General features: G+C 37.1%; 1 protein-coding gene across 1 annotated transcript in view; it reads left to right on the top strand.

Annotated features, from left to right (window-relative positions):
• The window catches only part of fat2 (FAT atypical cadherin 2), a 56,310-nt gene that overhangs the window by 12,474 nt on the left and 20,078 nt on the right, over window positions 1–23,758 (top strand). Inside the window, exons 5-17 of the mRNA XM_051127184.1 lie at window positions 491–802; window positions 2,191–2,401; window positions 5,000–5,139; window positions 5,281–5,556; window positions 5,888–6,098; window positions 6,291–10,331; window positions 10,526–10,722; window positions 11,534–11,687; window positions 12,213–12,446; window positions 14,293–14,682; window positions 21,184–21,395; window positions 22,246–22,383; window positions 22,583–22,726. Of these exons, the coding sequence (XP_050983141.1) occupies window positions 491–802; window positions 2,191–2,401; window positions 5,000–5,139; window positions 5,281–5,556; window positions 5,888–6,098; window positions 6,291–10,331; window positions 10,526–10,722; window positions 11,534–11,687; window positions 12,213–12,446; window positions 14,293–14,682; window positions 21,184–21,395; window positions 22,246–22,383; window positions 22,583–22,726 (6,660 nt within the window). The remainder of the gene's footprint in view (window positions 1–490; window positions 803–2,190; window positions 2,402–4,999; window positions 5,140–5,280; window positions 5,557–5,887; window positions 6,099–6,290; window positions 10,332–10,525; window positions 10,723–11,533; window positions 11,688–12,212; window positions 12,447–14,292; window positions 14,683–21,183; window positions 21,396–22,245; window positions 22,384–22,582; window positions 22,727–23,758) is intronic.

Raw genomic sequence — 23,758 nt, 5'->3', positions numbered from 1 at the left:
CTCCAGAAGGAAATATGATGCATTAAGAGCCGGGGGTGAAAACTTTTGAACAGTATGAAGATGTGTACATTTTTTTTATTTTGCCTAAATATCAGTTGTCCTCAGTGTGAAAATATGGATCTCAGAATCATACAGTTATTATTGGAAAGGGTTCAAACACACAAAAATGCTGAAAAAACAAAGAATTTGTGAGACCTGAAAATTTTTTCTGAAGAACAGCGGGCAGTTTAACTGTTCAGGACAAACAAGGGACTCATGAACAACATGCATTTTGTATGATCTCTTTTATTTTGGTAAAATAATTAACATTTTGCAGATACTGCAGGGTGTATCTAAACTTTTGACTTCAACTGCAATTACTGTGTCACACAGTAAAAGTACTTAAACATTTTTAAAATAAAAAAGAGTACCCTGTGGATGGCTGTTTATTTAAAGACAAATGTGGTTTTGATTGGTTCACATGATCTTTCCCTCACCTGCCCTTGTTTAGGTCATGGTATCAGATGAAGGGGCCCCACCATTAAGCTCCACTGCCACCGTAGTCATTGAAGTCCTGGATGAGAATGATAACAGCCCTCAGTTCAGTCATAAGCTTTTCCAGGTAAAACTCCCTGAGCGGCGGAGCACGGCTGGGCCTCAGGAGATCTACAGGATGGTGGCAGGTGATGACGATGTGGGGCCCAACGGCAAGATCACATACAGTCTGGAAGACGACAGTGAGGACCGTTTTGATATCCATCCTGAGACCGGGGTGGTGACGGCTAGAGGAGAGTTTGTTCGGGGCAACTACAGTATTCTCACGGTACAGACACAAACTAGGGCTGTTGACTTTTAGATTGACAGGGAATCGGGGTGTGATTCACAATGTTTCAGTTTGATTCAGAACAACCATATAAAATCCATTTGTAATGTTCTTTCCGTTAAGTTATTAGTGAAATAATATATCAGGTGTGTCATAGTGTTATTTACTCATATGACAGTTTTGGGGCAAAATTAAACATGACGTGTAATTTTTAAAAGAAGTAAAGTAGGTCAAAAGTTTGTAATAAGTCTCTGTTGCTCACAAAGGCAGCATTTAGTAGATCAAAAATACAGTGAAGCTGCAATATTGTGAACTGTTACTGAAATTTAATAGAGCTGTTTTCTATTTAAATGTATTTTAAAATATCATTTAGTACTGTGATGAATTTTTATGGATTGTGATATTTGTTTGTATAATTTTTTTATGCTTTCAGAATGTTTTAGTAGCATTATACTTATTTGTTTTCTGGATATATTGCTTAAAAATACTGCAGATTCATATGCACCATTCTTAAAATATTACTTTTAAATTGTAAAAGCTGAATTTTCAGGCTCATTGCTCCAGTTTTCAGTGTCACATGATCCTTCAAGAAATCATTCTAATAGGCTGATAGGCTGCTTAAGTATTTATTTCTTATTAGCAAAGTTAAAAACTGTTCTGGTTAATATTTTTGTGAAAACCATGAGACAGAATAATTTCTAAAAGATTATGTGACACTGAAGACGTAGACGTATATTCACATAGAAAAGTTATTTTAAATATTAATAATATTTCACAATTCTATTGTGTTTACTAACTTAATTAAATAAACAGCACTGGTACGCATAAAAGACTTCTGGTAACAGTTAAAGCCTTTATGTATAATGTAATTTAAAGGGCTATTAAAGGATATAATGCATTATAATTATAATGCGTGTTGTAATTCATCATATCTTTTCGTAAATAATTATAACCAGATTTTTAAATGCATAGTGTAACAATGAACTGGTAAGTGTTTTAGTGTATTAACCATGGTTACAATTATTTATGAGATTGTACAGTGCATTATAATGTGCATCACAAGGCATAATTAATGCATTAAAACTATTTTATAATGCATTATGCATAAAGGCTTTAAGCAAAGTGTTACTAGACTTTTTTCAAAAATATTCAAAAATCATAATTATTTCAAACTTTTTGTCTAGTGCAATGATTCACAATTTAAATGGCGTATTTTAGGAATGATACATATTCATGTGCGGTATTTTAAAGCAATATGTTCTGAAAACAAGTCATTGCATTGCTAAAACGTTCTACAAGCATAAACAAAATACATGCAGACAAATATCACATATTACGTAAAAAGAAAGAACATCTTTTCACATTTAGTTTCTCCTTTACTGTCATAGATTCAAGCAAAAGACCAAGGCAGCCCTTCCAGAATGTCTAAGGCTCGTCTGCATGTCGAATGGCTGCCCCAACCTGAGCCCAGCACTGACGTGCTGGCTTTTGATGAGCCCCCCTTCAACTATGTGGTGATGGAGACAGATCCGGTCACCGACATGGTGGGAATCATCCGAACGGAGATCCCGAAGAACCTGCTCTTGTTTGACATTATCGGTAAGCGCCGCTCTATTATTCACCATTGCTCTTTCCTAAGTTTCCTAAGTGAGGTCCTGAGCTGAAAGAAACTTTTGTAACTCAGAAATCACATATAAATCACAGTTAATTCATGTTTTACAAAACAGCTATGCAAAAAGAAATAAAAACTTAATTAGACTGGAGTCGAACAGTAAGGAAGGTGTGTAATCTTGGCTATCCTGGTACAGTACTGCTTGTAGGTGGTCTGGTGCCACTGTGGTGCTATCTGTGCCAGGAGGCTGATCTTAGCAGTGACACATTTCTTCAGATGACAAGCCAGAGCACCAGAGGAGCTGCCTTCCTCACAGCTCTGCCATCAGTCTCTCTGCGGCTGTGCATGCAGCACATATTCGCCCGCAGTTAAGGGCTGAACCTGACCTTTTCTCCTCTCCCACATTCTTACCTTCAGAAATGAGCTTCAGGGGAAATAAATCACAAGCTTTTGTAGCAGGGAGGGAAAACGAATCGCACGGAAGAGAATTCACCTGTTGGCTACAGATCTTGTTTTATCTCAGCGTGATTCTGATATGATGACAGTGAGGCCTGCATTAATTTACATTCGTTATCTTACTCTTAGATACGAGCATATTATATTTAGGAAGACTGATGGAAAAAGTTCTTACATTCATACGTTGCTCTGAATTTGTCATGCATAATTTTGTGATTTATTAATGTTAAGTAATATATGGTCGTTTAATGTCATTCTTTGTGCTTTAAATTATTTTTTTATTTTATTCTGTGCTTGATACATGAAGCTAGACAGTTAGAATGTGATGACATAAATTTATAATTAAAAGTGCTAGTCTGTAAACCCTACACAATGTCAAAAATAAGCAGATGCTGTAATAAGTTATGGATTATTACTTTGCATGTCTGATTTAACAGCGCATAGTTGATTTGTTCATCAAAACATTAAATATTCTATAATGGTTTTATGATGGACTTCAAAGGATAATTTATAATAAAAGCGCTAATTTACATAAACAGCAGGAAAATATTCATATTTGAAGAGAATATAAGATTACAGAGAATATAGGGTCTAAATGATTGCATAAAATCGTCTGTAGTGTGCTTAACTTTAACCCAAACCCTGACTTTTCATTTTTTAATTTGAAGGCTTTGTTTCACTGTAGCAGCTTTCTCGACTCAAGAAGCTAATTATGTATTAATTAAGACAGATTTCTTCAGAAAATACCTCAAAGCCTCCGGCAAGGCCAGTATTAGATGTGGTTGGTTTTTAGCAAAGAGAAAAATCAAAGCAAGACTGCTTTGTAAAGTCTGGAAATAAACATTACACCTGAAAATATAGTTATAGCAACTCAGGACCAGAAAGCCTTCAATAGGTGGAATTTTTAATAAACACCATCTGTTAAAGCAAGCATGAATTTACCCCCACTGGGTAAGACGTCTGCTCTTTTTATGCATGTGCCAAATGTTTTCCCTTAAACAATGGTGTTGGTTTGATGAAGTGTCCCAGGAGTGCCCTTGTTTTCTGTCATTATTGTACCAGGATGGGTATAACAACAAAGACTCAATTTGCATGATTGGTACCCATACTCTGAAATGTGAAATGTACAATATGCTGGTGCATTTCATCAAGGCTTTTTTGTTGCTACTTGTGTACTTATTCTGCTCATGCAAGATTTAGAGGATTGCACGTTTATTATAGTTCACCTGAATCTTACTGTCACAACACTTCATGTTACTCACTCAGCCCTAAACTAATGCATACGGGTTCACACACAATGGTTCACCCAGAGGTGTTGATGGTAAACCACCAGATGTGCGAAGCGTGTTATTCTAGCCCACATTAGATTTTACATTGGACCTAAGTGTTGACCTAAAACAGAACCAAATTGTACAAACGTAAACAGTTCTCTTAAAGTCAAACATTATAATACATTAATCTTCATAATATTAATGTAATATTGAATTAGAATATGAATTAATATTAATATTAGCAGTCAGTAATGCAAAAAGCATGTATATAAATCGATATGTTGCTATGTGGTTACATACATTTATAATTAAAAAGCACTCATCTGTATACAAACAAGATTATTTTTATAGACTGTTGTAATTGTGTAATATTGCAATGCATACATTTAAATAATATTATTGGAATATTAAATAAAAACACATAAACAATGATTAATTGACCGGCTAGAGAAGCGACAAATGAATATGCATCAAAATACACTACCAGTCAAAAGTTTTGAACAGTAAGATTTTTAATGCTTTTTAAAGAAGTCTCTTCTGCTCACCAAGCCTGCATTTATTTGATCCAAAGTACAGCAAATACGGTAAAATTTATAAATATTTTTACTATTTTTTTTTTTTTGCTTTACTTGGTGAGCAAAAGAGACTTCTTTAAAAAACATTAAAAATCTTTTGACTGGTAGTGTAGTTTGACTGAATACACATCCTTTGATGAGTATAATATGTGGGAAGTGCTTTATCCTTCCTTTTTAAAGCTGACAAGCCTTTTTTGTGGTTGCATTTATGTGGTTAGTTCAGAACAAACATCTGATGGGTTGAGAACCGCTGATCTAACAAATAGCTAATGTTGTATCTTAGGTGGCGATGAAGAGCAGGACTTCTACATTGAGAAGAACACAGGGAGCATTGTGAAAGCTCGACGTCTGGATGCGGGCAAAAAATCTCATTACAACTTAACAGTCAGAGTCACAGATGGATTTCAGGCCATAACCACTCAGGTATGAGCACACATGCCAAATTCCATCACACATCGAACGCAGAGTCAATAAATTCATAGCATGCGCCTCGGCAAATAGAACGTGAGGTGAAAGATTTACCATTGTTATCAGGCCAGCATTTTAATATGTCTCACTTTTTAGGCCTACATTCAAGTAGTGGATATAAATGAGCATCGGCCCATGTTCTTAAAGAGCCTCTATGAGGTGAGAGTGCCGGAGGACACATCTCCGTGGAAGGAGATCCTTCACATCAGCGCCCATGATGCAGATGCCAACAGTGGACTCTTTTACTCCATCCACAGCAGCCTTAACCCAGACAGCCTCAAGTACTTTCACCTGGACCAACGGAGCGGTGTTCTTGTCATGAAAGAGGAGCTAGACTACGAGACCATCTCCACTCATACTCTGATTGTGATGGTAAAGAGACACTTGAATTGACTCAACCAGACTCTTATCTCAAGGTCTTATGTAAATAGTGGCCAGTGCAATCTGTCACAATTACGGACAAGCTTTGATTAAACGGGCATGAAAACATTTGGTTATTTTTGCAGTTAAATCATACTGGAATTCATTTAATCATCTCGAGTCCCTCACATAATGATATGGATGGGGTCAGTGCACAGGGAAGACCATAAATCCACATTCCCCAAAAATTCCTGACCTCAATTAAGCAGCTAAAAGTCATCTAAAGTCATCTTCCTGACCCTTGCACCACACACACATTGACCCATGTACTTTATCATTCCAGGTACGAGATGAGAAGATCCCAATCAAAAAGAACTTTGCAAAAGTTGTTGTGCATGTAGAAGACTGTAACGACCACAACCCATCTTTTCTGAGTAGTCATTATGAGAGCACCATAAGTAATCTGGCACTCACTGGCACTGAAGTGCTACGAGTCAAAGCCCTGGATAAGGATACAGGGAGCAATGCTGAGATTGTTTATTCCTTTCACTCTGGTAAGACATTTGCCTGAAGCAATGGGTTACCTTTGCTTTTTAACAACTTTTGCATTCATGGAAAGCACAGATGTCTTGCCTTAATGCTTTTTTTAATGTGGCATTTATAAATACTCTTGGGTGGCAATTAAAATGCTAATCACATATAATCTCTTTTTGACATTTAACACAAAAACTATCTTTTTTATCCAGGTGGGAAAGTTGATGGTGCCTTTGAAATCGACCAGGAGACTGGAAGCATTCATGTGTCTGATGCATTAGACAAGCTTGCACAGGAGCAGTATCACCTCACAGTAAAAGCCACAGATCAGGGTTTTCCCCAGCGCAGTGCCCTTTGCCCCGTTACCATTACTATAAAGCTGTCTGAATTCACACCACCCAGGTTCTCCTCTGAAGAATACATCACTGAGATAAGTGAGGCTTTGCCTCCTGGCTCTCCTGCACTGTCTGTCTCCGCTAGCTGCCCGTCCTCAGTGCTGTACAGGATCAATGAAGGCGACCCCAATGGGACGTTCCACATCAATATCAACTCTGGACTCTTGTCTGTTCATAACGCACTCGATTTTGAGCAACACCCTTCCTACCGTTTGATAATAAGAGCTACGAATACAGCGGGAGTCTCATCTGATGCGGTTGTTTACATTTACGTGATAGATGAAAATGACAACGCCCCTGTTTTCCATCAGGACACTTATTATGGACAAATTAGTGAGTCTGCACCCGTCAACAGCATGGTAACCGGAGAGAACAACACGCCGTTAGTGATAAAGGCATCAGATGCGGACAAAGACACAAACGCTCTTCTGGTTTTCCAAATTCTTGAGCCTGCAGCTCAAAAAGTGTTTAAAATAGACCCAAGCATGGGTACTATCTTTTTAAAGTCTACGGTTGATTATGAGGCAACACCTGAATTTTCCTTCACCGTTCAGGTTTGGGATTCTGGCGAGCCATCGCTAAGTGCATCCAAGCCATGCAAAGTAAACATCCATGTCCTGGACATTAACGATTGTCCTCCCAAATTTGCCTTACCTGCATATGAAACTACCCTCACCTTACCAGTTTTTAAAGACATGGAACTGATCAAAGTAACAGCTCACGATGCAGATTCAGCAGTCGCCTATATGATTTCAGAGAGCACTAATAAAAATGCTTTTAAAATAGACCGGTCCACTGGAATCATCTCGGTGAATGATTCGTCTGAACTGCAGCCACGTAATGAGTTAAAGATCACTGCCTCAGATGGGTTATATAAAGACACTACCCTAGTGAAATTCAATATCACCAATGCGACAAAGACTACTCTGAAGTTTGAGGACCGGATGCATGTAGGCACTGTACTGGAGAACAGTACGTCTATTAAAATTTTAGCCGTTTTGAGAACGACAGGTTGCTACCTGAACGAGCCCTTGCAGTACACTGTTTTGAACCCACATGGGAAGTTTGCAGTAGTTCCATCGTCTGGAGTCTTGCAGACCACCGGCATTCCGTTTGACCGGGAGGAACAGAATGAGTATGATGTTGCTGTAGAAGTACGAGACATGAGGCGTCCACCACGTGTGGACGTCACTCATGTTAAGGTCTATATAGATGACATCAACGACAATGCTCCAGAAATATCAAATTTGCCTCATTCGCTGCTGATTTCGGATGAAACCGAAGCAGGGGATGTTCTTTTTCAAGTGCTAGCGACTGACAAAGACTCTGGCGAGAATGGCTCTATACTATTTTCACTGGAGGACGATTTCAATCTCTTCCGAATCGACCGTTATATTGGAGATGTGTCGCTGCTAAGACCTTTAGACTTTGAGTCCCTGAATAAATATGTTCTCACTGTACTGGTGTCGGATGAGGGTGAGCCGAGTCTGTCAGCTGCCGAGACACTGTATGTCCAAGTGCAAAATCGTTCTCACCCGATATTTCAAAGCTTGTACTACCCATTGAAATTACCCGAGAATATCAAGCCATTTACAACGATCCTGCATGTGCAAGCAAGAAATCCTGAAGGATACCGCCTTATCTACAATCTAGAGGAAGACAACGCCTCCAGGTTATTTAACATCGATTTCAAAACAGGGGTCTTAAGTGTCACTGATTTCCTAGACTTTGAGACTCAAACAAAGCATATTTTGACTGTTCGTGCCACGGATTCGGTGACCGGCACCTTTGCCGAAGCCAAAGTAGAGATTGACGTGGAAGATATAAATGACAACGCCCCTGTCTTCCAGAGTCTGTCTTATGTTGCAGATGTGTCTGAAGGCCTTCCAATAGGCACATCTGTTTTACAAGTCTTGGCCGTTGATAGAGATTCGGGCAAGAATTCAGATATAACTTACCAGTTGGTTGACAAAGAAAATGAGTTTTTTGAAATCGACCGACAGAGTGGGATTTTGTCGACGTTGCAAGTATTAGACTATGAAGCTTCGCAACAGTTTACTCTTAAAGTTAAAGCCACAGATAAAGGTGCACCGCCTCTAAGCGGTGAGGCTCAAATCATCGTGAACGTCGTAGATGTCAATGATAACCCTCCAGATTTTAGCGAACCGTCTTATCGGGCCTCTCTTGATGAAAAGGCCACTTGTGGCCACATTGTTATCAAAGTTCAGGCGTCAGACCCCGATAGTAAGGATGACCTCCAATATAAGATTCTGTCAGGCAATGAAGGAAGATATTTCTCCATAAATGAATCATCTGGACTTATCTCGTTCTCAAATGTGTGCAAGAGAAACCTAGATCCATTTTATAACCTCACCGTCGCGGTTTCCGACGGTGTGTTTCAGAAGACCGCTCCCGTTAACATTGACATGACAAACGGCAACAAGCACAGCCCCTATTTCAGCCAGAACATTTACGAGGCAGATCTGGCCGAGAATGCAGAAGTGGGAACTCGTGTGATCCGACTGGCTGCTATCGACCCGGACGACGGTCCATACGGCAGTGTCGATTACACCATCATTAACAAGCTCGCTGATGAGAAGTTCTCTATCGACGAAGATGGGCAAATTGTGACTTCTCAGTCTTTGGACAGAGAAAATCCCTCGCAACGAGTGATCGCGATCAAGGTCATGGCTAAGGATGGAGGAGGAAGAGTGGGCTTCTGCACTGTAAAGATTATTCTAACAGATGAGAACGACAATGCCCCTCATTTCAAAGCTTCGGAGTATCAGGTTTCCATTCAGTCCACAGTGAACAAGGGCTCGCCGGTTATACAGATAATGGCTTATGACGCAGATGAAGGCAAAAACGCTGACGTCACTTACACAGTAGAAGAAGCGGAAGAGGTCACGGAAGATGTTATTGAGGTCAACCCTTTTACTGGAGTGGTCAGCGTCAAAGAGAGTCTGGTCGGTTTGGAGAATAAGATTTTCAGCTTCAAAGTTAAGGCCAGAGATGGAGGCATTCCTTTTTACAACTCCTCTGTGCCAGTACAGGTCAAAGTGGTCCCACCGGAAGTCACTCTGCCTCAGTTTACCGAGCCATTGTACTCGTTCTCGGCATCGGAGGACCTGCCTATCGGATATGAGATTGGCACGGTCAAGGCAGATGCCGACATGCCACTGATTTACAGCTTGGTGAACGGCAACACTATAGACAGCAACAATGAACATGTTTTTGCTGTCGACAAAGACAGCGGCACTCTTGTAGTGCAGAAGAACATTGACCATGAAAAAACCAAGGTGTACAAGATCGACGTGATCGCTCAAGGAAGTCACAATGGAACTGATCTAGCATCTCTTGTATCTGTTCACATAGAGGTTCAAGATGTTAATGACAATCCGCCTGTGTTCGAGGCTGATCCCTATGAGGCATTCCTGGCTGAGAATTTGCCTCCTGGCACCACGGTCATTCAAGTGACAGCTAGTGATGCAGATACAAACATCAATGGAGAAGTCTCATACACGCTTGAACCGGAGTCAGATGATATTGGCGACATGTTTACCATTGATTCGCAAACTGGCTGGATTACTACCTTTAAGAGGGCTGATTCTGAGACCAAACAGCTTTATAGATTCTATGTGGTGGCTACTGATCATGGTGACTCTGTCAAACTATCCTCTTCAGTGCTAGTTAAGGTGACTATCACAGATGAAAACGATAACCCACCTCAGTTTACAGAGGAACTGTACCAAGGGTCCATCCTTGAGAACAGCAGGCCTGGAGAAACCATCGTCACTTTGACGACTGCTGATAAAGACGTGTCTGCAGAAAATCGACAGATTGTATGTTATATAACAGGTATGCAAAGACTGTAAAGGTCACATTTGTCTATTACTAAGTTTAAATCACTCATGATACTAGTAGTTCTATTGGCTTTTCAGTACATCTTTGACATTTTACTTCAGCTTTGACTGTTGTATAAACATTTTTGCATGGGTGAAGTTATGTATTTTGGTTTTAAACAAATGTTGTTGGTGTTTTCATCTCTCAAGATGGAGACCCATTGGGCCAGTTCTCAGTCATGGCAGTTGGGGAGGAGTGGACAGTGATTTCCAAAAGCCCGCTTGACAGAGAAGACAAAGACAGATATAACCTTAAAATAATCGCCACCGATGGAAGGTTTCAAACGTCTGCTAATGTAGAGGTCCATGTTCTTGACCTCAATGACAACAGTCCTTTGTGTGAGCAAGTAAGTCAGATATGTGTGCATCTTCAACTATGGGCACTTTTGTACCTGTGGACATGTAGAAAATAAATGCATGCAATGAATGCATGGTAAAAAGTTTCCAAGATGATATTCATAAGTAGATTGAGAACTTTGAAATCCATTCAAGTGAAATCAGCCTTGGGACATAAAAGTGCATATAGAAACACTCAAATACTAAAAGCACAAAACAAGATTAAATATGATGTTGAAATACAGTTGAAGTCAAAAGTTTACATACACCTTGCAGAATCTGCAAAACGTTATTTTACCAAAATAAGGGGAATCATACAAAATGCTTGTTATTTTTTTATTTAGTACTGACCTGAATAAGATATTTCTATTGAAAGACGTTTACATATGGTCCACAAAAGAAAATAGTTCAAAAGTTTGCATATACTTTTTTAATACTGTGTTGTTACAGTACCTGAATGATCCACAGCTGTGTTTTCTTGTTTAGTAATAGTTGTTCATGAGTTCTTTTGTTCTGAACAGTTAAACTGCTCACTGTTCTTCAGCAAAATCTTTGGTTTTTTAACATTATTGTGTATTTGAACCCCTTCCAACAATGATTGTGTGATTTTGAGATCCATCTTGGGACAACTGAGGGACTCACATGCAACTATTACAGAAGGTTCAAACACTCACTGATGTAAAATAATGAACATTTTGCAGATTCTGCAAGGTGTATGTAAACTTTTGACTTCAGCTTTATAAATGGCAGGCTATTTTATTGAAAACTTCACACTTGGAAAATATTTATTTTATTTATTTAACTTTTTCCCTTTTTTCCCAGTTACTTTATACTGAGGCTGTCATGGAGAATTCCCCAGCGGGCTTGTTCATCTTGAAGATCTCTGCTTCTGACCCCGACATTGGAACAAATGGCCAAGTGTCATTCACTCTTCATGGGCCTAATGCTGACAAGTTCCATCTTGACTCCAAAACTGGTAATTTTGATCTCTAGATCTAGATCCTCCTACTGTACATATTTCTAATAGCATTTACTGTTAAAATAGTTACAATCACATAGAGGTGGTCTTTGCTTACTGCAGGTTTGAGGAAATCAAATATACAACAGAGATAAGAGGCAACTTTCCCAGGGCATTTGGAATTGTTAGAATTCTTTGTAAACAATGCGAGTATTTGACCTTCTTCTAGTGTATCCTATCTAAATGTAACATCTTTTAAGACGGTTATATTGGGTTGCCAATAAACAAGATGAAATGTCTAATAGAAACAAAGGACTGTGTCCAGCTCTGTAGTGTTACATTTCTGAAACAGCACCTTTCTTTATTTTTTGTAGCCATGTTAAAGAAAAGAAACCACTAATTCCAAGTAAATAATCTGTTGAGCACCTTTATCAAATAAATAACTAGTCAAGGCTCGTCTTAGATACCGTACGTGTTACAACACAGTGTTTAACCCTCCCCTGTTATTGTCAGTAAAGCCTTGTTTTTTTTTTTTTTTTTTAGGAGAGCTGTTTACACTTGCTGTCCTGGACCGGGAGCGGGAAACTGAATATGATCTTGTCGTCAAAGCGACCGATGGCGGTGGCCGCTCTTGTCAGGCAGACGTCACGCTCATGGTGCAAGACATGAATGACAACCCGCCACAATTCTCCACAAGTCATTATGAAATCACAGTGTTTGACAACACGACAATTAGGACACCTATTGCTGTCATCTATGCCAAAGACCCAGACACAGGTATAGTACGGCTTCTCTTGTCATGAATGGCTGCTTTAAAGCAAAAAGCACTGACTATTTTCGGCTTATCCACTCAGAAAGCTTTAAACGCCCCCAGGTTATTTCCTTGACCCATCACACGCAGGTTGAAATCCTAAAGGTATGCAGCGTTTGATCTAGGATTGAAGGTTGTGACAGAGAAACATGATTAGGGAGGGACCGACCACACCTGGAGATGTGTGTGAACATGCAGAGTACACATACTAGCTACTGTTACATGGATTCATGTGAATTACTTTGACTTTTATATATTATGTCTTCGAGTGAATAATGACATTATCGTGTCTAAGCACAAGTATTACGCAAAGTCACTGTCACGCAAAGGACAGAATGTTTTTTTTACCCTTCAATGTCAACATAAATGAATGGAAATGCTTTTTTTTGATAGTCCACTTTAGACATTTTGCTAACAAAAGTAACTTTGCAGCTGCATGTCAACTAGCAGTCATTAGAGTATTAATAAACTATCTGCTTAATATCTACTTACACTTTATTTTGTAGCTCCCCAACAGACATTTTACTAAATATAAGTATCTTTGCAAGCACATGTCAGCTTATTTTACTGACCCTAACCATAACACTTGCCTATTAATCTACTAATACTCTAATGACAGTTAGTTAGTATGTAGTTGCGAGTTATAGCAAGTAGAATGTCTAAAGTGGACTATTAAAATAAAGTGTAATCAAATCAACTTTAACTAATTAAAAATGATATGCCAATTCTTACTATTAACTAGCATGCATATTACTTTCACACTGGCTGTTTATTAGTACTTATAAAGCACACATTAATTCCTTATTCTCCATGACCATATTTTAGATTCCTTAATCCTAAACTAATCTTACTAACTATTAATATACAGCAAATTAAGAGTTTTCTGAGGCAAAAGTTGTAGTTAATAGCTTGTTAATAGTGAGAATTGGCCCTTAAAATAGTGTGACCAGTTATAATATATATATTCACTGCCATTCAAAAGTTTGGGCTCAGTAAGACTTGTAATGTTTTTTAAAGAAGTTTCTTATGCTCATTAAGGCTGCATTTATTTTATCAAAAATACAGAAAAAAACTGTAATATTGCAAAATGTTATTACAATATAAAATAATGGTTTCTAATTTAATATACTTTCAAATATGATTTATTCCTGTGATGCAAATCTGAATTTTCATTAGCCATTACTCCAGTCTTAAATGTCACATGATCCTTCAGAAATCATTCTAATATGCCGATTTATTATCAGTGTTAGAATTTGTAACCTGATTCTTTGATGAATAAACAGTTAAAAATAACAGCATTTATTCAAAATATACATCTTTTCTAAAAATGTAAGTCTTTGCTATCACTTGCTGTCAATTTATCACATCCTTTGCTGAATAAAAGTATTAATTTCTTTCAAAACAAAAAAGAATAAAGATTTACTGAACCCAAACTTTTGAACAATAGTGTATATTGTTAGAAAATATTTCTATTTTAAATAAACACTGTTCTTTTTAACATTTTGTTCATCAAAGAATCCTGCAAAAAGGAATCACAGCATATTAGAATGATTTCTGAGGGATCATGTGACTGAATACTGGAGTAATGATGCTGAAAATACAGCTTTGATCACAGGAATAAATTAGATATTAATGTATAATAAAATAGAAAAACCTTATTTTACATTGTAATAATATTTACTTTTTAAACACAGTCTTGAAGAGTAGAAGAAACTTCTTTGAAAAACATTAAAAATCTTACTGATCCCCATGTCTTGTTCTGCCATTCCTGAACTGAAATTCTGAGAATATTATGTTGTATAACTCTTCCAGGTATAAATTCAGAAGTGCGATACTCTCTTCAAGGCGCCGACAGCGGCTTCTTCTCCCTAGATGAAATCTCAGGCATTCTGAGACTGGAGAGATCTCTAGCCGATGAGACCAAGTCCACTTACGAGATGAAAGTGAAAGCCACTGACCGAGGCCTCCCTCGCCACCTTTTCTCCTTCGCCACCGTTACAGTACACGTGGTCATCCTGAGTGATTACCAGCCATTGTTTCTCAGCTCGGAGTACTATGTACAGATCCCAGAATCACTCCAGATCGGCTCGGAGGTGATCAGCGTGTCCGCTCTCGCCAAAGATGGCACTGAAAGCGAGCCTGTGCGATATACTATCATATCTGGCAATGAAGACGGACGATTCCAGATAAACCCCATGACAGGTACAGGCTTTTAAATTTAGATTTCTTTTTTAATGCACGTAAAAGAAATTTGGTCGATGAAATAAATAATAAAGCATGTCAACATTTTTACACTTAAGAACACTTAGATTTGGGTTTATTTTGGGAGGTTTGAGATGCAGTAATCTTTTATTATAATGAAATCAAGGTGCAACTAACAAGAAAAAAATAACAAGTCACACTTGCATATATTCAAGTTGTATGGTTTTTACTTATTATTTGTGACCCTGGAACACGAAACCAGTGTTAAGTAGCACGGATATATTTGTAGCAATAGCCAACAATACATTGCATGGGTCAAAATTATTATTTTTCTTTTATACCTTATAGAATATTAAGTAAAGATCATGTTCCATGAAGATAATTTGTAAATTTCCTACCGTAAATATATCAAAGCTTAATTTATGATTAGTAATATGCATTGCTAAGAACTTCATTTGGACAACTTTAAAGGCAATTTTCTCAATATTTAGTTTTTTTGCACCCTCAGATTCCAGATTTTCAAATTGTATTGCAAGTTGTATATCGGCCAAATATTGACTTATCCTAACAAACCATGTGGTATAAATCTCAATTTAAAAAAATTGACCCTTATGACTGTTTTTTTGGTCCAGGGTCACATTTGATGGTTACATGGCATTTTTAAAGTGATTAAATTCAATCTTTTCTTGAAAATGGTATAAATCTTCTAATTTTTTTTTTTTTTTTTTTAAGTTTGATCACACTTTAAGGTCCAATTCTCACTGTTAACTAACTATTAACTATGACCTTTGCATCAATAAACAATACTCAATGATAGTTAAGATATTAATAGTTAAGTTTAGAATTAAGATATCTAAAATATCATGCAGAATAATGCATGAGTACTTATAAACAACCAGTATGCTAGTAATATGCATACTAGTTAATAGTGAGAATTGGTCTTTAAAATAAAGTGTTACCTGACACTTTTATTTTCAGGGACCAAAAAATCTGATTTGAAAAGATTTGACAGCATGTGTCAAAAAATGAAAAATTAAGGCTAAATATGTTTGTGATTAATGCACAGAACATGTATTACTCATCATTACTCACAGAAAGCAGACTTGATATATTAGCATGCCGCCATTGACTCGCTGTGGCTTTATTCCTGTGTAGCTGGAATTTTCTTCAGCATGAGTAAATGTTAAACTGAAGAACCTGTGCTGACATGTTTTGAATCCACACAGGCACTTGTCAGCTTGTTTATTCCCATCTGTTCATTCCTCTTAGTCTCTCCTCTCTCGCTTATGTCCCCTTATCGTGAATCCTCAGAGCCTTCGTGCTGTAGGACTTTTGTGAGAGATTGAGCCAAGCTCTTTATTAGTTGTCAAACAATACGCAACTTTGAGTTCTGCTAGCAGGCATCCTGCACAAATCAATTGTCTATTTAGAGATAATTTCATTCCTAAAGCTATAAATCCACTGTGTAGTTTCTTATAGTCTCATAGCGCATTCAGTCAAGCTCACATCTGCTGCATTAGATTTTGGACTTTTTCTTATTGCCTCGAGTGTAGTGTTTTTTTTAAGGTGCTCTATCTATACAAACCTATACAAGAAAGGAAAGAAAAAAGATGATTTATTGCAGTTTATAAGCAGTTTTTCTAGTGTTATGTCAGCAATATTTTCCTTTCAGTGAAGTTTGTGTATTTACAGTTGAGGTCATAAGTTTACATAAACCTTGCAGAATCTGCAAAATGTTAATTATTTTAGCAAAAAAAAGAGAGATCATACAAAATGCATGTGATTTTTTTTTTTTTTTATTTAGTACTGACCTGAATAAGGTATTTCACATAAAAGACATTTACATATACATACATAATAGTTGAATTTATAAAAGTGACCCTGTTTAAAAGTTTACATACGCTTGATTCTTACTGTGTTGTTATAATCCACAGCTGTGTTTTTCCTGTTTTGTGATCGTTGTTCATGAGTCCCTTGTTTGTCCTGAACAGTTAAACTGCCTGCTGTTCTTTTTTTTGTGTATTAAAATATCAAATGTATGATTTTGAGATCCATCTTTTCACTCTGAGGACAACTGAGGGACTCATATGCAACTATAACCAGAAGGTTCAAATGCTCACTGATGCTCCAGAAGGAAACACGATGCATTAAGAGCCGGGGGGTGAACACTTTTGAACAGAATGAAGATGTGTACATTATTCTTATTTTGCCTAAATATCGTATTTTTTTTAATTTAGTACTGCCCTTCAGAAGCTACAGAAGACACTTACATGTTTCCCAGAAGACAAAATAAGTTAAATTTGCCCTGATCTTCAAATTCAAAAAGTTTTCACCCTCGGCTCTTAATGCAACGTGTTTCCTTCTGAAGCATCAGTGAGTTTTTGAACCTTCTGTAATAGTTGCATATGAATCCCTCAGTTGTCCTCAGTGTAAAAAAGATAGATCTCAAAATCATACAGTCATTGTTGAAAAGGGTTCAAATACACAAAATGCAGAAAAAACAAAAAATTTGTGGGACCTGAAGGATTTTTCTGAAGAACAGCGGGCAGTTTAACTGTTCAGGACAAACAAGGGACTCATAAAAAGGGGTAGTTAATCACATTTTAGCAATAATAATCAAATGCATTTTGCACATAAGAATATTTTTGCATGAAATAATTGAAACTCATCAATCATACATCAAACCACTTGCACTGTATTATTTAGCCTTTTTCTCATTTCATGCGAGGTCAGACTGAATAAGTCTAGGATTAAAAATAAATACATTTAATTTACATCTCTTAAACCTAATTAAACGCAAAAAGAACAAGTAACACTAATGAGTGAGTAATGAGTAAGATGATTTACATGATGTAGCTATGAATTACAGAAATGTATAAGCATGACCGCATTAGACAATCACCTGACCTACTGCGGTGAAAAAGCGATCATAATTTGATTAACAAGCTAACACCGCTGACATTTCAAGAGAACTTTTTTAATCACTGGGGCTTAATGAAATGTCAAAAAAATATTCATCTAACGGTTATAAATAGCCTCAGGAATGATTTCCTAAGAGTTTAAAACATCGGTTTGCTACTGCAATTTTAAAATGACTAAAATAAAGCTTCAGCTTATGCTTGGGCTCGCATGTTTGCACATGTTCATTAAAACTGGAAGGTTCACAAGGGTTAATTTTTTTGCAAGTAAGTCGTTTTGCAGGTTACTGTTGACTAATTAACGACATTATCTTCCCCCACCCATACAGACCTTAGTTGAGGTAAACCGCATATTTTTTTTGCTTATTTTGGTGAATAATGATGAGCGAAGATGTGTAGTTTGTTCAGCTGGTTGTACTTTTGTGATCTGGGTGTTGATCATTAGTAAAGTAAAGCTGTCCATTCTCACACTAATTATGAAAATAGGCGATGCTACTTGACAGTATTTGTCATTGTGAGCTAAAGTAATCCTTTATTGTTAATAAAACATTCATATGTGTGACATCAACATTAGAGGGTTATAAGGGCTATTATATGGAATAATGTAGATTCATAACTGTTTTTAGACATAAAAAGCATGTGATTTTGTCATTGCAAACACTACTTCAGACATTCTACTTTAAGTCACTTTGCAACTACATGTCAACTAGCAGTCATTAGAGAATTAGTAAACAGTCTGCTTAATATCTGCTAACGCAAACATTCTACTGACTATAATACTTTGGAAGTACTTGTCAACTTATTTAGTTAGTTGACATGTAGTTACAAAGTTACTTATAGTTAGTAGAATGTCTAAAGCAGACTATTGAATCACATAAACCCTCATGAAATAATATAATTTTCCAGTTTTTGCATCTTCCAGTAGATGTCACAGTTTTACATCTTATTACCCACGGTTCACTGTCACATTGCATCTTTCATGACAAGATCAGTGGCTGTGATCTCTATGCTCTAAAGTTATTTCTGTCATCCGAAGCAAATGAAAAATGAAAATACGACCAGGCATATACTGATGTCTGCTGCTGATGGCTATTGCAGACCACATGGACTGCTATTTTTATGAATGCCGAGCATGCATCATTCTCCATCTTACAATTAAATGACGCACATTCATTCCTACTGAGCCAGTCATGTTGAAATGCAGAGAACACACTGATGCATCTTCATCACACTTGACATTGACAAGTGCTCCTTTTGCTTAGACAAGGATTACTATTGCTGTCCACTCTTGCATTGAACACAAGCTCTGTGTTCAAACACAAGCACAAACACGCCTATATTGACAGAACATGTGCCAAGGACAAACACAGCCCTGTTAATAATATGGTGGAGGATCTCTAAGAAAGCCATTAAGTGACACAACACAGCCCTTGATCTTTAGAATCAATAAAAAGAAACATTACAGAAAGCAACTGTGCACTTGTTGCAAACTGGATTCTTGAGCTAAGCAAAAATGCCAGTGCTTGTGTTGTTCTGCGCTGCCTTGTTTTAGTTTAAAAATGAGAGCGGATGGAGCAGCAAGAGGTCTGGTAGTAAACTTTATTTATTTTCTGCTGGAGAATGAGACATAGCAGATAGGGGTGTAACGATACATGTATTCGTACCGAACCATCTCGGTTCGGTGCATGAGGCCTTATAACGAATACAGGCAATTCACCCTTAACCCAGAAGGTGGCGCCCTAAGTAATGCAACGCTGTTTGATAACTGACCGCAGAAGAACAGCGAATGCTGTGAGTTGCGTATTTAAAAACAAAGCCCCCCAGACAGTGATCATGTGCTGATTCTGAACGCGTCTTTCACTGACAAATGATTATAACGTTACTTTAAAGGCTTGGATATTCGACTGTTTGCGAAATGGAGCTTTGTGCTCGTGTATCCTACCTCTCTCATTCGGCACAAATCCAAATATTCCATAATATTTCCATATTTGCGATGTATCCAAATGCTATTATTTAGTATGTAAAATATAGGTTTTGTACTTCAGTCGCGTTCCAATCATAGACTGTAAAATTATGGATGTAGTGTCCGTGACGTCACCCGTAGGTTTCTGAAGAGCATTTTTGAAGCTTTTAGTGGGCGGGAGTCGGCCGTCGCCATCTTAGAAACGCGTCACTGTACGTCACTCCCGGATAATCGAAAATGGGCAAAGCGGCGGGAGGTGGGTGGAGCCGGTTGGTGAAGCCACGCCCGCCTAGCGCGACGGTGTTAATGCAGCGGCAATCCACCTGTCACTCAAATGGCCACACCCTGAATTATGCAGAACTTTAAGGCTTAATATTAATTAAACGGATGAGTTATAAAAAAATTCAGCCCCCTCACAGTTGACATGAAGGGCAAAATTAGCTAAAATTAGCCACTTTTTTGTACCAGGCTGTAAACATATTTTTTTCTGCTGTAAAGTTGGGCATTTTAACATGGGGAGTCTATGGGATTGACTCCCTTTTGGACCCAGTCTCTAGCGGCCAGTCGATGAATTGCAGTTTTTAATCACTTCCGTGTTGGGTTCAAGAGGGACACCTGGAGGTTGCCGCTTGGTTCCAACGTTGAAACAATGAGGTGGGCGTGTTTGGCTCACTGTATTTTATTTAGATAAACTACCAACTGCGCTGTCAAGTTACCAATGCTAGAAGCCTGGAACTGCTATGTTTTATGTGCGCGCGCCGGCGCGATTACTTAAACTGTTTTTCTTATACCAGCAACGTCAACTTAACACTGACATTTATTGTCTTTTTAGTAATGCATCAATGTAAAAGGTCTTTTGCAAATTAAAGAAAACAAATAGGATGTCGCTTTCTGCCATTTGAGTTTCCTTTCTGTCACAATAATGAACTGAAACTGAGTAAATATAGGCTACGTTATGATTTCCCCCCTTGTTTATCTGTTAACTAAATCAAATTGATTTCAAGTATTTATTCCTTGTATGTATATATGTACTGCAGATTATATATATATCACATTATAATTTAATATATTTAGTATTTTCACATCTGTTTGGAAAAAAAATGTAATTTGTACTACTGTCTGTTCAAAATAAATGAAAAGAAACTTAGCATAGCAAGCATAGTACATTTGTTGTTTTTTTCCCTCTGTTGTACCGAAATCGTATCGAACCGTGACTTCTGTGTACCGTTACACCCCTAATAGCAGAGCAAATCCCACCGGCTTTAGACACATCAGCTTCTTGTAGGAATCAACGGCTTTGCAAAAACAGAAAAAGCAACAATGCATAAAAGATATAATGCATTTAGTCCAACTCCACTGAGAAGTACATGAGAGTTATTACTGTATGTTTTTACTGTATGTGGTCAGCCTATGCAGCAATAATAAAATAAATAATAATAAAAAAAGTTTGTGTTAAATCCTGCCAGCATTGTATTTTGTATTTTTAATTCATACTTTTCCCAGTTTTCCCAGAACAAACGTTACTTTTCTTTGTCATTTTTGCAATTACTGTCAGCCAGCTTGAAAACTGATACAGAGATGGGCCAGGCCTGGATGTGATTTTGTTGTTTTGTGCCACAGGTTTGCTGTCGGTGAACTCCGCGCTGGATTTCGAGCTCTGCCATGAATATTACCTGTCAGTGGAGGGAGCAAGGGGCAAACCGTCGCTCACTGACATTGCCACGGTTATCATCAATATCACAGACGTCAACGACAACCCGCCAGTCTTTAACCGCAGCAGCTACAGTGCTGTGATTGCAGAGGACATTTCACCTGGGCATATGGTTCTGCAGGTATCACGCTTTCCCTTAACTGTCACTGAACATCCAGTGATAAAACCTTTAGGTCACACTTTATTATAAGGTTCAATTCTCACTATTAACTAAGTATTAACTATGACTTTTGCCTCAGTAAATTGATAATTGCTGCTTGTTCATAGTCAGTAATATTGTATTGCGTAGGAAAGATACATTTTTAATGGTAACAACAACAACAACAACAAAATAAAATAAAATAAAAGAAGTCTCAGGAAATCAGACAAAAAATATGTTAGTATTTTTTCTGTACAATTTTCTGAAAATGTTCTTCATTTTTATTTTTTATATTTTAGTTCTAATTAAAATTTTACTGAGTTTTAACCATTTTATTTTGTGGTTTTGTCATATATATATATATAATATTGCTGTTAATATTTTATTATTAATATTATAAATATTTCATTTAAACTTAAAATAAAATAGAATAAATCTCAGGAAATCAGACAGAAAAAAAAAATGTTAGTATTTTTTTCTGTACAATCATAGTATTTATTAATTTTTCTTATCATATTGGTTGACTTCAAATGCAAGGTGTGTCAGACTTTCTCCATGAGGCTTCCTGTGTGGCAAAATAAAGCCAACTGTTGTCAGTCTGGTGACAGGATTGAGACTAGCTATTGTGGCAGCTGTTGAGTGAATGATTTACTGCATCAATCAGAAAAACATTCTGAATGGAGCAATCATCTAATGTTCTCACAGTCAGATATTCATTATGACATTAGCCGTGTCTGATGGAGACTGCTAGATTAGAAGAACCTGCAGTAATCCAGAGCTTTAATTCCACTGTGTGCTAGTCTTCCTTTCACTAACTGTGCATCTGTCTCAGGTAAGAGCCGTTGACCTTGATGAGCCCCCGAATAACTTCATCATCTACTCTATTGTGAGCGGTGATCCAAAGCAGCAGTTCAGCATCGACCCTCGCTCCGGCCACGTAACTGTGCGCTCCATGCTGGACAGGGAAGAGGTGGGTTTCACTTTCACTCCTGAATCGCTGCCCAGAACACGTACTTGCTTGTTTTATCAGGGATTTTGTTGTATCTGTTGAATCGTCTGATCACAGATGAACATTTTAATCTGTGCATATTTGACTGCTGTTATTGAATGTCGGTGCCGTGATGTTCATATCTTCATAATCCCACTGACACGGCCCCCTCGCCTTTCAGATAACGCACTACTCATTAACCGTGCAAGCTGCCGATGAAGGCGATCCTCCTTTATCCTCAGCCGTTCAGGTGACAGTGACCGTCTCTGACGTCAACGACAACCCACCGATGTTCTCACAGATCAATCACAGCCTCGTTCTTCAGGTAAAAACACAAACCTTTTTGCCTCCCTGTCCAGTTAGTCGATGATTTCGCTTTCTTCAGACGGCATTGTAATATCACGCCTAACGATCTAAACGAGCTTTAGAGATAACCAAGCAAATTTTCTTGATTGTAATGGATATTTCACGGTAGAAATGAAAGAATGTGTTAAAAATGGATATTTACTTTTATTTACTGCCGCTCCACAAGACACAAGATTCAACCAACCAATTTTTATTCAGAAATTGCTAATTTATAATGTGTTATAAAATAGTTTTAATGCATTAATTATGTTTTGTAATGCACCTTATAATATGATATAGTATGAATTATTGTAACCACATAAACTACCAGTCAAAAGTTTTTGAACAGTAAGATTTTTTTTGCTTTTTTTAATGACTTCTGCTCACCAAGCCTGCATTTATTTGATTCAAAGCACAGTAAAAACAGTAAAACTAAAAATAACTGTTTTCTATTTGAATATATTTTAAAATGTAATTTATTCCTGTGATCAAAGCTAAATTTTCAGCATCATTACTCCAGTCACATGATCCTTTAGAAATCATTCTAATATGTTGATTTGCTGCTCAAGAAACATTTATTATTATTATTATTATTATTATTATTATTATCAATATTTAAAGCAGTTGAGTACTATTTTTAGGAATCTTTGATGAATAGAAAGATCAGCGTTTATCTGTAATAAAATGTTTTTTTTTAACAGTATATACTATACCTTGAAAAGCTTGGAGTCAGTAAAATTTGTATTTTTTATTTTTTATTGGGAAAAAAATTATAGAAATATTTTTATTTATTTTTATGAATACTTTTATTTAGCAAAGATGCTTTAAATTGATCAAAAGTGATGATAAAGGCATTTATAATGTTCTTTGTAACTTTCTATTCATCAGAGAAACCTTAAAAATTCTACTCAGCTGTTTTCAGCATAATAATAATAATAATAAAAAATTTGAGCTGCAAATCATAATATTAGAATGATTTCTGAAGGATCATGTGACTGGAGTAATGATTCTA

This window comes from Labeo rohita, chromosome 14 (assembly GCF_022985175.1).
Source record: "Labeo rohita strain BAU-BD-2019 chromosome 14, IGBB_LRoh.1.0, whole genome shotgun sequence".
NCBI lineage: Eukaryota > Metazoa > Chordata > Actinopteri > Cypriniformes > Cyprinidae > Labeo > Labeo rohita.
This window is presented reverse-complemented; position numbering and strand designations above follow the sequence as displayed.